The sequence below is a fragment of the Podarcis liolepis genome (genome assembly GCF_965112155.1).
Source record: "Podarcis liolepis genome assembly, chromosome: 5".
NCBI lineage: Eukaryota > Metazoa > Chordata > Lepidosauria > Squamata > Lacertidae > Podarcis > Podarcis liolepis.
Window position 1 is genome coordinate 26,229,820 of NC_139556.1, and position 16,140 is coordinate 26,245,959.

The 16,140-nt window shown below is 39.6% G+C and overlaps 1 protein-coding gene across 2 annotated transcripts in view; it reads right to left on the reverse strand.

The window, feature by feature from the left end:
- PARG (poly(ADP-ribose) glycohydrolase) overlaps positions 1 to 16,140 on the reverse strand; it is a 74,013-nt gene that overhangs the window by 54,660 nt on the left and 3,213 nt on the right. For both annotated transcript variants that reach the window (XR_014525902.1, XM_083502482.1), the window contains exons 3-7: positions 14,794 to 15,795; positions 12,773 to 12,956; positions 11,793 to 11,915; positions 9,070 to 9,153; positions 3,265 to 3,339 (exon numbers count right to left, since the gene is read on the reverse strand). Coding sequence is in view for 1 of the 2 variants with exons in the window: in XM_083502482.1 (XP_083358608.1) it covers positions 3,265 to 3,339; positions 9,070 to 9,153; positions 11,793 to 11,915; positions 12,773 to 12,956; positions 14,794 to 15,795 (1,468 nt within the window). In the remaining variant the exon portion in view is untranslated. The remainder of the gene's footprint in view (positions 1 to 3,264; positions 3,340 to 9,069; positions 9,154 to 11,792; positions 11,916 to 12,772; positions 12,957 to 14,793; positions 15,796 to 16,140) is intronic.

The following is a 16,140-nucleotide window of genomic DNA, read 5'->3' on the forward strand; positions in this document are numbered from 1 at the left end:
GCTTCTAAAAGCATTCATTAGTACTGATGATCTTTATTCTGTAACTTACTGGAAATCTATTACAATTCCTTTGGGAGGAGAAACTGCCAAATTAAGTGAACTGATACATTAGGAATATAAATTATCGGAGTAAATGTTTGAGATTTAATTTAGTGGAACGTGACACAAGTGAGCCATAAAATACAGCTCATTACTTCCAGCAGCAGGTAAAAGGAAAACCAACATTAGCAGATTAGATTGATTGATTGATTGATTGATTGATAAGATGTCATTTTTACTAAAATAGATTATATTCTCATCTTTAGAGGACTCTACTGAAAGAAAATAGCTGCTAGTACATAGCTACAAAATATCTTGCTCAAATGCTAGTGGAAAGGTTTGCACAATGCTATTATTAGTACGTTCCACAGCAGTTCTCTTGTTTCCTCAAGCAGAAGTACATATTTGGATTTAGTATCACTTTATCACTCAACATTCTAACTAAGGTATACGTATTACCCTAAGGACAAATATCATTTTGAGGAGCCACTGCCATCACCAACCTCCTTTCTGCAGTACTGTACACAGGAAGTACCTTAGTTGAATGTGTCTGATGTGGATTTGTAGTAGACAACACAACTCTAACTCAGTTCTTTACTCTTCACTTCAGACTCCCGTTTCTTATCATAGGCACCTCCATAGTCTACTTACTATTCCTTCACTAAACAGGCTCAAACAATCCAACGGGCCTCAACTGCAACATAGACAAAATTCCATTCCACCCCTACTACTCATACAAAGACCTCCTGGGCATGACCAGAAGATACCTCCTACTACATAAGAGCATCTGTGCCTTCATATATGTTTGAGGGCTAACCCCCCACCAAAAAAATACCCAACCCCCCTCTAGCCCCTCATAGTCTAATTACCTAATAAATTGTGGGCACTTTAATTGTGCGGGTACACACACAGAGATTCTGCCACCCTAATGTCCTGATGGATTAGATCCAACATTTATCTAGTCCAGCACCCTATTTCCAACAGTGGCCACAAGCAGGACCAAAGCACACTGGTCTTCTTCCTTTCATCTTCTCCAGCAACTGATAATTTAGATACTTCCAGGATCAGAAACAGCATGTAACAAACCATGATACTGAGACTAGGAGCCATCAATATCCTTACCATCCATTAATTTGTATAATTTTCTTCTAAGGCCATCGAAGTTGGTGGGCATCGCCATCTCTTGTGGTAGCAAATTCACAATTTAACTAACTGCTGTGCAAAGTGGTTTCTCTTCCTTTCCTGAATCTTCTACCACTCAGCTTCATAATATTCTAATATTTGAAGAGGGAAAGGACTTCTCCTAAACCACTTTCCCCACATAATTGTATACACCTCTAATATGTCCCCCACTTACTCACTTTTTTCTGAATTAAAAAGCCCCAAACACTAACTTCTACTCATAGGAGAGCTTCAACGGCCCCCTGATCACTGTGGTTTCTCTTTTCTACAATCATATAAACACTAATCACAAGGGCTAGAAACGTCTTCATTTGTATTAAAAACCAAAAAAAAAAAAGGTAGTAGATAGAAGATAGAAGCTGCCGTGGAATCTGGCATTTTGGGGTCACAGTTTATTATCTACAGAGTGATCACAGTTACATGGATTTTAAGAATTGTACAGTGGTACTTTACTATTCTCCCTTGTCCCCTGTCCAGCCAGTTCTCTGATTTGAACTATTAGTCTCCCAAGCAAAAGGAAGCTAAGTCTACATGAAACATCTTGCCTTAATAAGAGTAGAAGATGAACAACTCAAAGCATCAGCTATTGTTGAAGCTCTGTCAGCTTGCAGTATCACTGGGATCAAACTCTGCATTCCACCCCATCTGGCATGTTCAAGTTAATCGGCAATCATCTCCATTTAGTCCCCAAGGAAACTCTATTCCCATTCAATAGCTAGCATGCTCTGGAACTAACTGCAAAGCTTTCGGCAGCTGCCTTGGTAATTAACAGAATACCTCAAAGCTTTTGCAGTACTTAACTCTTATGCATAAGGTCAATTCTCTTTAAAATACATGCCTGAACAGTCAATATAGTTCTTCAGTTTTTGAAGGATAGACAGAAGTAATTCAAAGCTGTCAGTTAACTGTGCGAGGGTTTTGTGCATGTGCAAGTATGCAAACAAAAGAATGGTTAAATAGGTCACCACCTTTTCTTCTAATTTTAATCATTCAAGTAATGTCATGTGACCCAGTAATCATTTGAATGTGTCACTCTAGCTTTACTCCTTAAATTTCTAAGACATTTCAAAATAATTCAAAATAATTTACTATTCTAATAAACCAGAAAACATCACCATTCTCTTTTTACTGAACCCTTACTCCCTCTTCTACAAAGGCCACTGAAACCATATACTACTCTCTTTGGATGACATTCTCAACCCAATCCATCATATTCTTAAACTTTTAAGTGTCTCTTGCATGCTTTATTGCCATTTATAAGTGTCTCCTGTGTTTAACATTAGTTTAAAATACCCAACTGCATTTTTAATAATAGAAAGGGGAAAGATGGTGGTCACATCCTTCTACTTTTCAGTATTAATGAGTGGAATCAAAAACAAAACGAAATATTTTTGAATAGTACAGCCTCCGTTGTTTCTTGGTTTTGTCCAATTTCACTAACTACTCACTCAGGTGATGGATGTTACTGGAGAAATGTGCTATATGTTTAACTGAGACATCACACCAAGTATGGTTTATGCTAACCATAGTTTAAAAAAGCAAACTATTGTTTTAGCATCCAAATATAAAACAGGCAAACCATAGTTTGGGACATGTCTGCTTCTGTGTTCCACCATCCCAAAACTTAATTCTCTTCTCCATGGTAAAAGAACACTTGGAGGGAAGCAATTGTATTAACTATGACTTGTCAATTCAGGCATCACGTTAATCTGAATTTATGATTTGTAAACCCACTTCAAATCATGGTTTCAAATTCTGGTTTGAGGGCCAATCACCCTCAACTATGGTCTGTCCATTAAGAGCTCATGCCAAACCATACTTAAAACTTATTTAGCTATTATCGCCTACAAAGTCAGAATTGAGTCACAAAGTCTGTTCCCATTGTTCTATCTATAATTATCGCTTCTGCACATGCTTCACTAAGTGCATTCACTTATTAACTGGTTAACATTACGAATAAATTATATTACAATAATGACAAAGAAACAAATAACGACAAAATATATATTTATTTCATTTTCCAATATGAAAAAAGCTTGTTACCTTATCACAGAACTCAGTAAGGGCTGAGAAGTCCCATTTCTTGGCATATGCAACATTATATCTGAGTATAGCTTCCTATGAAACAAAAGTGATAAAAAGGTGATCAGTAGGACAACTTGAATTTTGAGAAATCAGCACCCTCTGCTGGTCCAAGTAGTTCTGGACAATTTTTCAGCAATCCTTAGAAAACATACCCTGTCACAAGAAGATAAAGGAGAAGCAAAATTTCAGCAGACACAGATTTGCAAGAATGGACCCATTGATCCATTCAGTCCAATGCCTCCCACCCTGGGACAGAATTTCCCAAATTTAATTCATTCCCAGCAAAGGCCAATGCAACCCTTATTCTGGTAAAATCTTACCAATAGTAAGTTCAGAATTTATTTTCTTCAGTTACATACTTTTTACTGCTATTGATTTTAGTAATGGCACTTATTTTCAAAATCTTTGGTCAGTCTGATTTTCACAATTTGTGCTGATTTCATCTCTTTTTAATTCAGATTTTCTAATTATACACGTAATCATACAGAAAGGCTCTTAAACAGGTTCGTTACCACAGTGCACACAGAATAGTGTAATCAATACGTGGCGGTATTTCCTTTCCAGAAATTCTCTCCATCTCACCCCCAATAACTTTTTAAATTCCATTAAGTTCAAAATGCAGTCTGGGGATTTAGCATGAGAGCTTTTTAAACAGGGAATGCTGCCAGCCTGCATAAGCTAGTCCCCCCCCCCCCCGCCCCAATCCACATTTAGCCTCTGATAAGCTTTTGTGCCAAATCTCCAACCAGCTTTTTATGTTATTTGTTTTCTTTTGTTTGTAACTCTGCTATTTCATGCAAAGAGCTCCAACCAGGTGCCCTGTGACTTGGGAACCAATTCTCAGGCTTCAGCTAAGCTGGGAACTGTATGTATTAAAACCTCAATGGTCATCACAACCCAGATTCTGCTTGGACAAAAAAATAATGTCATACCAGAGACTCAAACCTATGCCACTGTCTATTACACCGCTCCCCAATTTTCTTAACTCCCACTATCTCTGCAACATGTCCCAAAGGGTCACTCTTTTGACCCTTTTGAATGAGAACATGAAGTGACCATCTGTGACATTGTGATAGGAATTTTGAGGTCTTAGATATATGTTAAATGTTCATAAGCGTACCAACCAAGCAAAACCATTTTGATTCCCAAACTGAGCAAATGTTTTCTCTGCAAAGTCAAAGTGGGAAACCTCCCCATTGTCTCTTTCCTCACAAATCCTTTTAAGATTTAAGACTTAAGATATGAATAGGGTGTGAGCCTGTGACCTGGCCCTGGAACTAACTATTTATCATTACAAAAGACTGGCCAGGCTCTCCAGGGTATCCAATCAAGTAACCTGCCAGTCAGGAGATAACACAGGAGAAAAACAACATTCAAATTTTCTGTGATATAGGTATGATGTATGGGGGGGGGTGATCTTAGGTTACACCCCTTCTGTGATGTATGTATGATGTATGGACGGGTGGTCTTGAGCTCCAGGGCAGGGAATTTAAAATGTCTATATAAGGCCTTGCACGCCATTGTTCTGCGTTCCTCCTCCCTTCTGTATGTGGTGAGGGAGGACCCTGTTGCAACAGATCAATAAAGATCAGGCTTACCAGCTGCTTTGCTTCTCAATATTCTCTGGTTGGTCTCTGTTATTTTCTCCTACCAATAGGGAACCTACGTAAGGACTCTATATGGGCTCTTGGGTACCCCATAAGGGGAAAAGGGCAGATTTTTGTTTACAACAACATAGAGATTCCTCAGGCAAGATTGGGAAAAAATGCTGACAAAGTATACTATGCAATGCAATAGCATACAGACTGTCCAATAAAACAGTCTATTTGTACTAATCATTCTCAAAGTGCAGCACAGCAATATTTCACTGTGCTATCTTTCATGCAGTAGGATCTTGCAGAATTGATGGATGTTCATTTAACTGTGAAGCATGTAGTCATTCATTTGAGTTCCACTTCATCAACATCTTGAACCACCTACCCCTTTTCTAGCAACTGTATCAAGATGGGGTCAAACAGTTATTTCTATAGATGACAGGATAGGAATACAATCATAAATGGAAGGATGCCAGACTGCCTTACAGAGATGTTAGCACAGGTGTGATCAATTTCAATTTTCAAGCCTCTTTTTATCTTCTGTCCTGCAAACTCAGGCAACCACCAACCTTGATAGCAGGTTTAATTATTTTGCTTTATTGCCATTGGTAGGCACCTAAGAAACACTGAAAACCCCATAATTCAATACCACTTGCATTACAAAAGACCTTGAGCTACAATAATAATTGTGTCCCATTTAGAAAAGGTAATTTTCTCTATATTGGTAGTACATGAATAAGGATGCCAGGCAACTTTGAGTAGAATGAGCTTGTCATAAAGGCAAAATTATCAAGTTACTTTTTATTCTTTACACATTACTAAAGCATTAGTGTCACAACACTAACAGAACTACTCATTCATAAAAGAACTGATGAGGTATTACATTTCTTTGCCTTCCCAGAAGATTGTGCTGAAACAACAATTTAGGCATTTTGAAATCAATTATTGGAGGGTTATTGGGTTGGGGGGTTATTGGGTTGTTGTTTTTATTTTGATTATATATTTTATGGTTTTGTGTTCTGGTTTTGTTCAGTGAGCCACCCTGAGACCTCCAGGTATAGGGCAGTATATAAATTCAATAAATAAATATTTACAAACCAACTTAAATTTGTCTACACCAACTGTGGCTGCAGGGCAGAATGCAACGGAAAATGATGCTGCTACCTTGCTGAAGCTAAACATGTATGGGTCTTGGCTGTGCCTGCATGGCAGACCACCCTGTTCTGGGAATCTTGGACACTCAAATTAAGAATACTTAAAGGAAAAAAACAAATTTTTCCATGAGGATTATCAGCTTTAAATTCCACCATAATGGATTACACATTCCAGCATGGTGAATGGACTACAGCAAGGACTTAACAAGAACCACACATTGCCGTAAAAAACAAAGAGAGAACATGCTGTAATTATAAGCACATACTCTACACGCCCAGTTTCTGTTTTTTCCAGCAAAAGAAGTATACTGACATACATAAGAAGACAGCAGCACCTACAGGAAATTTATTTAATATACTTTCAGTGATTTTGACCAGTTTGGCTTTCTGAACACGTTCTTAAAAAAGAATCTACCCGAGCTTATGTACACCTTCCAGTTAAAGGTAAAGGTACCCCTGACCATTAGGTCTAGTTGTGGACGACTCTGGGGTTGCACGCTCATCTCGCTCTATAGGCCGAGGGAGCCAGCATTTGTCCGCAGACAGCTTCCAGGTCATGTGGCTAGCATGAGTAAGCAGCTTCTGGTGAACCAGAGCAGCACACGGAAATGCCGCTTACCTTCCTGCCAGAAGGTATTTACAGTGGTACCTCTGGATGTGAATGGGATCCATTCCGTAGCCCCGTTCGCATCCTGCTGTAAACGCAACCCGCATCTGCGCGCGCTCTGTCTGCACATGCACGTGACGTCATTTTGAGCGTCTGCGCATGTGCGAGCGGCAAAACCTGGAAGTAACGCATTCTGTTACTTCCGGGTCGCCGCAGAGCACAACCCAAAACTGCTCAAGGTAAAGGAAAAGTACCCCTGCCCGTACGGGCCAGTTGTGTCTGACTCTAGGGTTGCGTGCTCATCTCACTCTAGAGGCCGTGAGCCGGCGCCATCCGAAGACACTTCCGGGTCACGTGGCCAGCATGACAAAGCTGCAGCTGGCGAGCCAGCACCAGCGCAGCACACGGAAACGCCGTTTACCTTCCCGCTATAAAGCGGTCCCTATTTATCTACTTGCACTTAAGAGTGCTTTCGAACTGCTAGGTGGCCAGGAGCTGGGACCGAACGACGGGAGCTCACCCCGCCGCGGGGATTCGAACCGCCGACCATACGATCGGCAAGTCCTAGGCACTGAGGTTTTACCCACAGCGCCACCCGCGCTCAACCCGCAGCTAATTTAACCTGAGGTATAACTGCATCTATTTGCACTTGACGTGCTTTTGAACTGCTAACACCTTCCAGTTACTTTGTACTAACTCAATAATTTCCAGGTTCAAAAGGCAGCTGGGCAATTGCTGCTAATACATAGTGGTTTATGTGAAACAAGTTATTTGCAAGTATTAGATTTCCAGTTTCTAAATGGCCTAATATTTTTAGGAAGTAAGAAACCTCTGCACAAAGTGACTATTCTCCGCAGATCAGCATAAACATTTCACTGCTCTCTCTATATGTCACTGTTTTCCATTTAACTGGTGGGTTGTATTGTGATGTCATACCATTTTTATTATTATGCTTTTAAGACAAAGAGAGGTCAGTATCCCTTTACTTTTCATAGTTGTATAGAGGATGGAATTTCAACTATAGCATTTCTCACTACCTGCCAAAATTTCTTCTTCTATACAACACTGGAGGTAAAAGGTTTTTGTCCTTTGCATCTGGAAAAAAGAAGAAAAAAAGATGGACATGTATAATAAAATATTCAACATGTCTCCCCTGTTGCAGATAAAAGACCTAGGTATGAAAAGGAGATTGCTAATTAATATAGATATTGAAAATGAGATCAAGCGATATTTCATTCAGTTAAAAGACAATTGACAATTGAAGCATGACAGCAGTTGTGGGCTTGTTTTGGCTTAGATTGCTGTGACATAGGACACATAGCTAAAAAGGACAAAAAGGAAGCTGAATCTAACTCATAGTTCTAATCAGGCTTTTTTCCACTGGAACTCACCAGAACCCAGTTCCAGCACCTCTCAGATGGGCGCCATTGCCATTATAAGAGAACTCACAGTGCCATTATAAGAACTCATGGTGAGTTCTGGCACCTCTTTTTTTTTCTTAGAAAAAAAGCACTGGTTCAATGCTTTTGCAGGTTCAGAAAGTCAACTGGTTGAATTGCTCTACAGGAATTAAAAGTGCTATTGACAGGATCTGTTTATTTTTAAAACCATTGAACTGAAATTTAGTATTTAAAAGTATTTTTCATGGATACTGGTGCCAAGCATTTTATTCATTCTAATGTAAAGAGATATTATTTTTAAAAATACTATATAATCAGACCACACAATTCTACTTGTCATGCATCGGATGCAACTGTAAATAGTAGCCCTAAAAGGTGATTGAGTTGAAAGATAAGAAATATCATTGTACTTTCACCTGTTCTTAAACAACCTGTTTGGAGGAAACTAGCAGAGGTATATTTGCTCAGTTTTAGAATTTTCCCAAAGAGTCCCAAAGTTTTGATTTTGTTAAGCCACCCAAATCACAGGCTGTGTGTACCTTGCCAGTTGCCAAGATAGGAGGAAATGGTAGCATATCTGATGGTTTGGGTAATCAACAGTTCAAACATGTCACCTCTCCAAATCACGAAGTCAACCGGATATCCTCACGCTTTGGGGAGTGCAAAAATGTAACCATACTAAATCAGGTCATCCACTCTCTAATATTGTTAAGGGGAAACTTCCAACATTTCCAATTTTCTTACTATGGCAATAGGTAGAAATCTCTTTGATGAAACCATTATTTCAAACTGGCTTTCAAACCAGTTTGTCAGCTCAGATATAATAATAAGTTATGGTTAGGCAAAACTGAAGAGAAAGTTTCCAAATTCCTCTTAGCCACGGTGCCGGAGGAGGAAAGTGGACCTACCTGCATATGTTGTTTCACATCATGCTAAATTATGGTTTAGCATGACAACCAAATGCAGCCAATTATTTTTTTAGAAAGCATAGTGTTTTTCCGCCTTACCTTCAAATCACGGGAGCTGGTGAACTTCTTAAGCAGTGAAGTCTGGATCAATTCCCATCGACTCCCAGCAGTTCTTTCACCATTCTTAAGAAAGAAAATAATATTTAAGATTCAGCTTAGAAAATTATATTCAGGCTCACAACTAACATGAAAATAATAGTGAATTGGAATAGAATGACTGCCTACTTGGTAATTGTGTCACAATTATGGAGGAAAAGAGGAGAGATCTATTGGTTCAGTTTTAGAATTCACAGGAGCCCATAAACTGAAATTTGATACGGTAGCCAACAATTTTTATTTTTGTTAGCTAGTGGGTATACTATAGATGCACTTCTTAGTACAGGCAAAGTGTCTTACCCTTTGGCCTGAGCAAATACAGCCTACTGCTCACAGAATTCAGGATGAAGACTTACGGGGCAAATGGAATACCTCCCCTAAAAGCCTGACTCTCTCAAACTCTCGTTCCAAAAATTAAGACTGCACTCATCTCTCTAGGAGCTGTACATAATTAAGACTCCCACTTTGCAAAATGCAACCCATGTTTTCCCCTCAACTCTAACTCAGCAGCAATTCATAATTAATATTGTCTCACACAGACCTTTCCAACTTTCCTGCCATAGGAAGATTCATACAATCATAGAGTTGGAAGGGATACCAAGGGTCATCTAGTCCAACCCCCTGCAATGCAGAAATATCTGCTAAAGCATCCATGACACATGGCCATCTAACCTCTGCTTAAAATCCTCCAAGGAAGAGTCCACAACCTCCAAAGGGAGACTGTTCCATGGCTGAACAGCTCTTACTGTTCTTCACTCTTTACACCAGGGGTAGGCATCCTAAGACCCGGGGGCCGGATGCGGCCAATCACCTTCTCAATCCAGCACACGGATGGTCTGTGAACCAGTGTGTTCCCCTGCTTTACATACATCCCGTAACACAAAGCTTTATTTATTTCGAGAAACAATACAATATGTTTTCATGGCTAAAAAGACAAGTAGTGAATACCATCCTTTTTCCCACAAAACAAAAAATAAAGTCCACTCCAGGCTTTTCTGCTGAAGACCCTTTCCTATAGCAGCTACAGATAGCTTTTTCTTTAATCAACCTTGGAAGAACAATGCTGAAAGGATTGGTGGAAAATGTCTAATTTCATCCCTCCTCCAGAGGAAAAATTGAGGCCAGTTACAAGTGGACTCTGGTACCTGAAGAAGAGCTGAGGGACTGGCGTTCGACTCTGGTAAGGTGGGGGCAAAGAAGATAGCTGCAGACATAGGTAAGCACAGAAGCAAGAACAAGGACTGAGGAAAATAAAATGCTGCAGCTAGTTCCCATTCAGTCAGTGAATCAGATGACTATGGGGAGATGTGGCAGAATTAGTGATTCAGCAGCAGAGGTTGATCCGACATCATAGTTTAGCTACTAATAGGGAAAATGCCAGCATGTTTAAACAAAAAAAAAACAAAGGGGGGTATCAGGAGAGGAGACTACACACTAATTATAGCATTAAATTATTGGTCACCATAGTATCAATGTTTGCAGACTCTTGAAACGCTTGGCTTTCACACATTTTTTCTGAAAGCTGTACAAGTACACTCAAGTTGGCTCTAAAGTAAGGTAAAGTGACTCTTCCAAAGGTCAGGTATATCAGACAACTCCGTACTCAGCATTTTTTAGTCTTTGTGGACTCTAGAAAAATAAACTGTATATAATTCAGAATGAAAACAAAGGTCTTCCATAAAGCAAAATACTATGATTATATGGTGTCTTTGTCCTTATGCTTAGTGAAGTCATTTAGCAGCAGATTCAGGAAGGACAAAAAGGAAGTTCTTCTTCACATGCCACATAACTAATCAAGGACTTCACTATCAACAAAACGTGGAGATTTCCAGTAGCTTAATCAAATTAATGGGGAACCGTCCACTATATACAGAAGCAAGTTTGCTGAATATCATACACTAGCGACAAAGGGGGAGTATCAATCTCATGTCCTGCTTTTCGAAGGAATCAAACTGGCCACTGACACAAAGAGAACACTAGATTGACTACATGACTCATAAAAGCACCTCATATGCTTCTGAAATCTTCCACTGCTCTGTCTGTAATGTTCTATGAACCTCTGCAAATCCTTTCTACGCTGTAAAATCAACTGCCGTGAACCTTTGGGATGGGGAGCTATACTTTAAAAAATGAAAAGTAAGCGTGGAATTACAAAAAACAATAATATCACCTCAAATTCTACCATAAGCCCAAGTAGCTAATAAACAGCTTCTAATATTTAGATATAATTATTTGGCTCAAAGTTCGTTCATTTGTTTCCCTGTGAAATAGAATAGCTTGGAACCATGGATTTTTGTAGCCCATGGAAATATATTGGCATGCACCTACTATGTTAACTTTCTCAATGCAAGCCACAGTAGCGAGAAGTAAGGGTTGTTTATGGCAACTTTATCTTCACTTATAATACGAACACTTTATCAGTGCTAAGCAATGATATTTAAAAGCAGCAGGCAGGAAAATGAGCTGTCATTCTGTCACACAATTATCTGGATTCATACACTAAATGTAGTGCAATACATCACATGCATTAGAATAGTCATCAAACTTGAACAAATCATCTAAAGCCAAAATAATTTATGATTATGAATTTAGAGCATATCTAAGAAACCTGGTGGAGTTTTTAGCCTGACAAAAGTTTTATCACCCAAATTTTTAGCATGCCTCACCTCATCTTCTACAGGATATAAATTTTGTTCTGAACAAGGCATCTTAACATGCTTATTGTCCCACAAATCCTTATAATGTGTTGGGAAAGGTTTAGGCACTTCTCCTTCCTTCAAAAGATCTACCTGCAACAGAGAAAATATGTAAGGAGCACTATATTAAATCTTACAAAAAGGAAGAAATTACCTGTGATCTTATCTGAAAGTACAATGCACATTAAAACTTAAAATATAAATACATATCCAAAAATACACAGGCAATAATGTCCAGTCTATGCAATATGCAAGAATTTGCATTACACCAAAATAAACATATTCAATACTATGCAAAAGTACAGTGGTACCTTGGTTCTTGAACTTAATCCGTTCTGGGAGTCAATTCTACTCCCGAAACCGTTTGAAAACCAAGGCACAACTTCCGATTGGCTGCAGGAGCTTCCTGCACTCAAGTGGAAGCTGCATCAGATGTTCAGCTTCCAAAAAACGTTCGCAAACCATAACACTTATTTCCGGGTTTGTGGCCTTCGGGAGCCGATTTGTTCAACAACTAAGCCGTTAGAGAATCAAGGTACCACTGTAGGTAGTTCTAACTTAGGCTGCAATGCTATGCAGAGCTACTTAAGAAACGGCTCTCCCTCTAGAAGAGCAAAGAGGCAATTTTGAGCTAAGTTACAGGCAGAAACGTGTTTAAGTGCCTGCCCTCCATACTTCTGTGATCTCACTCATCCCTTCCTGAAGTGTTCGTCCTTTTAAAACAAAAGATGGCAACAGGGCATGAACATTTACACCTGTGTGCAACAGGTAGTGAGCCCCTAAATTCTGCTCTTCTGAATTCTAGGGTCTACTATTCTCAAGGCATGGCGATCTAAAGACCTCCACAACCTGCTGAATCAATACTTAATCCAGACTTTATGAAGACAATAACTGTCTAGCTTTAATTTACAAAGGAAGCTTTGTTGGTAAAGCAACTTGGATTTTCATACTCTGATTGTCACTGTATGATTGGCAGATGGCCTCAAATGTGGCAGACGAGTCCCACACATTGGCATTCTTCTCATCTCTTCAATTGGTGTCCCAAACCATTTTTTATTAGTTGGAAGTGGAGGAGGAGTATATTTAGCAATCTTCCTTCCTGGTCGAGGCGGCTTTAATTCACATTGTTCATTCCTGCCATTAAAAGGAAAGTTAAATTATCATCTTAAGCATGCCTTTTTCACTGAACAGAGACTCTCGGTGTCAAACATATAGTTTTTTTCTCTCTAGATGTCTTACTAACATTCAAAACCAGTAATGCAGTATGTTTGCATCATGTAAACTAGCCTGATGCTTTTTATCTAACAGAAATAATTTCATTCTCTCCAAAATATAAACAGAGAAACTATTATTACACAGTGGGGGCAAAATATAATATTCACAGAGGCATTTATGCTCACCCCCTCCATAAAAATCCTTTTATTTTGGAGGGAGAAGCAAAATTTGCACTGCCACACACACACAGGCTGAGCATATGAACATGCATATCATCCAGTAATGCATCATTTGGTAATACATTTCTTCTTGTCACATGACATGCAGCTCACAATTGCATGAGTGAACCACCTTTCTTGAAAAGTACTGTGTTTGAGGGGATATCAAGTAATAGGAAACAGCTATGATGTTTAATGATGTTTATGGTGTTTAAACTATGATGACTATTTCACATATGCAAGTCATCACTTGAAGTTTTTTTAAAGAAAATTAGTATTGAGTGGTGGGTAAGGGGATTTGCTGTACACTTAAAATGCTCACCTGCTGTCCTAAAACAATGGACACATGATAAACTCAAGTGAGCATATTTAGTTAATCTTGGGAGATGTTTGCAGGATACACAAAATTTATTCATTTATGAAAATAATTTATATACAGCTCTTCAGCAGGTAGCTCCCAAAGCAGCTAACAATTTCACACACACACACAACCCATAATGAAACAAATTAGCTTAGTTGGTTAAAGCATGGTACTGATAACGCCAAGTTTGTGTGTTCAGTCCCCATATTGACAGGCTGAATATTCTTGCATTGCAGCGAGTTTGACTAGATAATCCTCAAGATCCCTTCCAACTCTATGATTATTAACAATAATAGAATACCGACAGTCGAGCAATAAAAACCAGCAAAAGGGCTAAACATTCCATTCATGTGGAAATAGACAATCCTTTAGATACCCTAGTCACAAGCAATTTAGAGCTTTAAACATAAGCACCAACACTTTCACATGCATCAAAATGAAACTGTTTAGGACCTGTTGACATACTATGATCCCTGTAATCCAGTGGTGGGAAATCTCCTGATCACAGGTCTAATTAGGCATGGCAGGAGCCCTAGTTTGGCCTGCGGAGCCATTTTCTTCAAGTCACTCCAACCTGCCCTACACCTGACATCCTATAAGACAGATGCAAGGCAGGAAAAGATACGACTCCCTGCCATAAGTGGGATTTGCAGGCACCACCAATCAGCAGATTGGTGATACATGCAAAACCCTGTACCTTTGCCTATATGATTTAATTTCAAACTGTACAAGCAAAGGAAAACATTCCAGCTGATAACATTGCTTCTGGTGATTGTCAGGCAGGTGGCCCCTAGCACTTGTCAAAATGACCCAAGGTGGGTAGAAGTCTGGATGATCCAATTTACCACCTCTGCTACAGCTGGTTCCATTTAGACTCACAACTGTATTTTAAACAAACTGAAGTTTCTGATCAATCTTCAAAGGCATCGCACAAAGAAGGCCTTAAGGTGGTCTAACCTGGAAGTTACCAGAGCAGTTATATTTGTCCAGTAGGAGTTGTGGTTGCTGCACAAGCCTTAGCTTACGCAATAGCTCATGTTAAAGTAACACTGAATTAGACGTCTTTTTATGTCCGATTTCACAGATGTAAAGTTTTACTATATAGACAAGAATGAAATTCTAACTGCAGTGCTACTTGAGTGCAATAGTATGGAAAGAAGAAAGGGAGACAGATTACCTTTTCTCCTCTGTCCTGGGAACCCTCATGAAATGGGAAGTAATTTTAGAGTCCTTCCTCCCACAATGTTTGGCACCTTTGCATTCTGATGACACAGCTAGTGATATCCCAGGTGATTCAGTGGGTGTTTCACCCTGTTTGACTTGATTATCCATCCCTTCCAAGTGGAGATTAAATCGAGCACCTTCACCTCTCCGGGATTGTGACTTTCTTGAATCCAGGTCAGCATCTGCCTTTCGAAACCGTGAGGATTTGTTTGGTGCTTTTGGCACATCAATGTCTTCTCGGTCCTCAAGAAGTGGACTGGTTTCTTCATCAGCCTCTGAGCCCTGACAGCTGTTTTTGGAATTATCTACATCCATAGGTGAGTCAGGTTCACTCTCTTTCTCAAAAGAAGGAGATTCCCCCCAGCATCCTTGATCTCTTTTCTGAGTAGCATACAAATCAGGTGAGGAAGCATCACAGCCTGCATCTGAAAGTGGGCTCTCAGGCACTACATCCACCTCCTCTGACTCAACAGCTATGCAAGTTACATGCTCAGAGTTGTAGTTCTTAAAAGGCTGCAAATTTTGCAAAGTTGCTTGCCTTTCCGGATCATAGTCTTTTGATGGCTGTTTTATATTTGCTACCTTCACAGGGCTGCCTGATGAAAGTTTCCTATGAGTACAGTTTTCCTGATTTTCATTGCAACCCCGATGGGCCTGACTGCCAGTTTTATGTGTTTGATTAGCATTAGCATTTTTCAACTGGTCTCCAGTTTGGATTCCTTTCAAAGACTCTGCTTCTGAAAGCTGATCCCTACCTAGCTGCTCAGCTTCCCAATTACGCAGGGCGGCAGTCTGAGGCAAGGCCACATGCTTGGTATTCATTTCCATAGGTAATCTGGAACAGCCCTGCTGAAGAACATCCTCAGCATTTTTCACTTCGTGTTCAAAAACATTGTCTTGTTTTACAAATGTCATTTTGGGCTCTGCTTCTGTGCTGCAAGTTTTGTTTTGTGAGCTGTAAAAAGAAAAACAACACAAATACAAATAAAATGTTGACCCATAACCAAAGGTAAAACTGATGTCTATCTTCCCACAAATGAACGCTATAATAACGCTTCACTATTTTAATAAAGTTGTTGCAATTCTTTGAGTCGAAGGCAATTTTCTTCAGTAGTGGCCACACCACCTTCTTTAAGGTATCAGGCATTCCCCGTGCCCAGGGCCCACCGGCTCAACACACCAAGTTAAATTTCAGCAGCCATCAGAGGCAGGGCTCAAAAGAGCAAGTTCATGCACTGGTAACCTCAAGACTTGATAATGCAATGCATTCAATGTGGGGCTGCCCTTGCGCCTGGTCCAG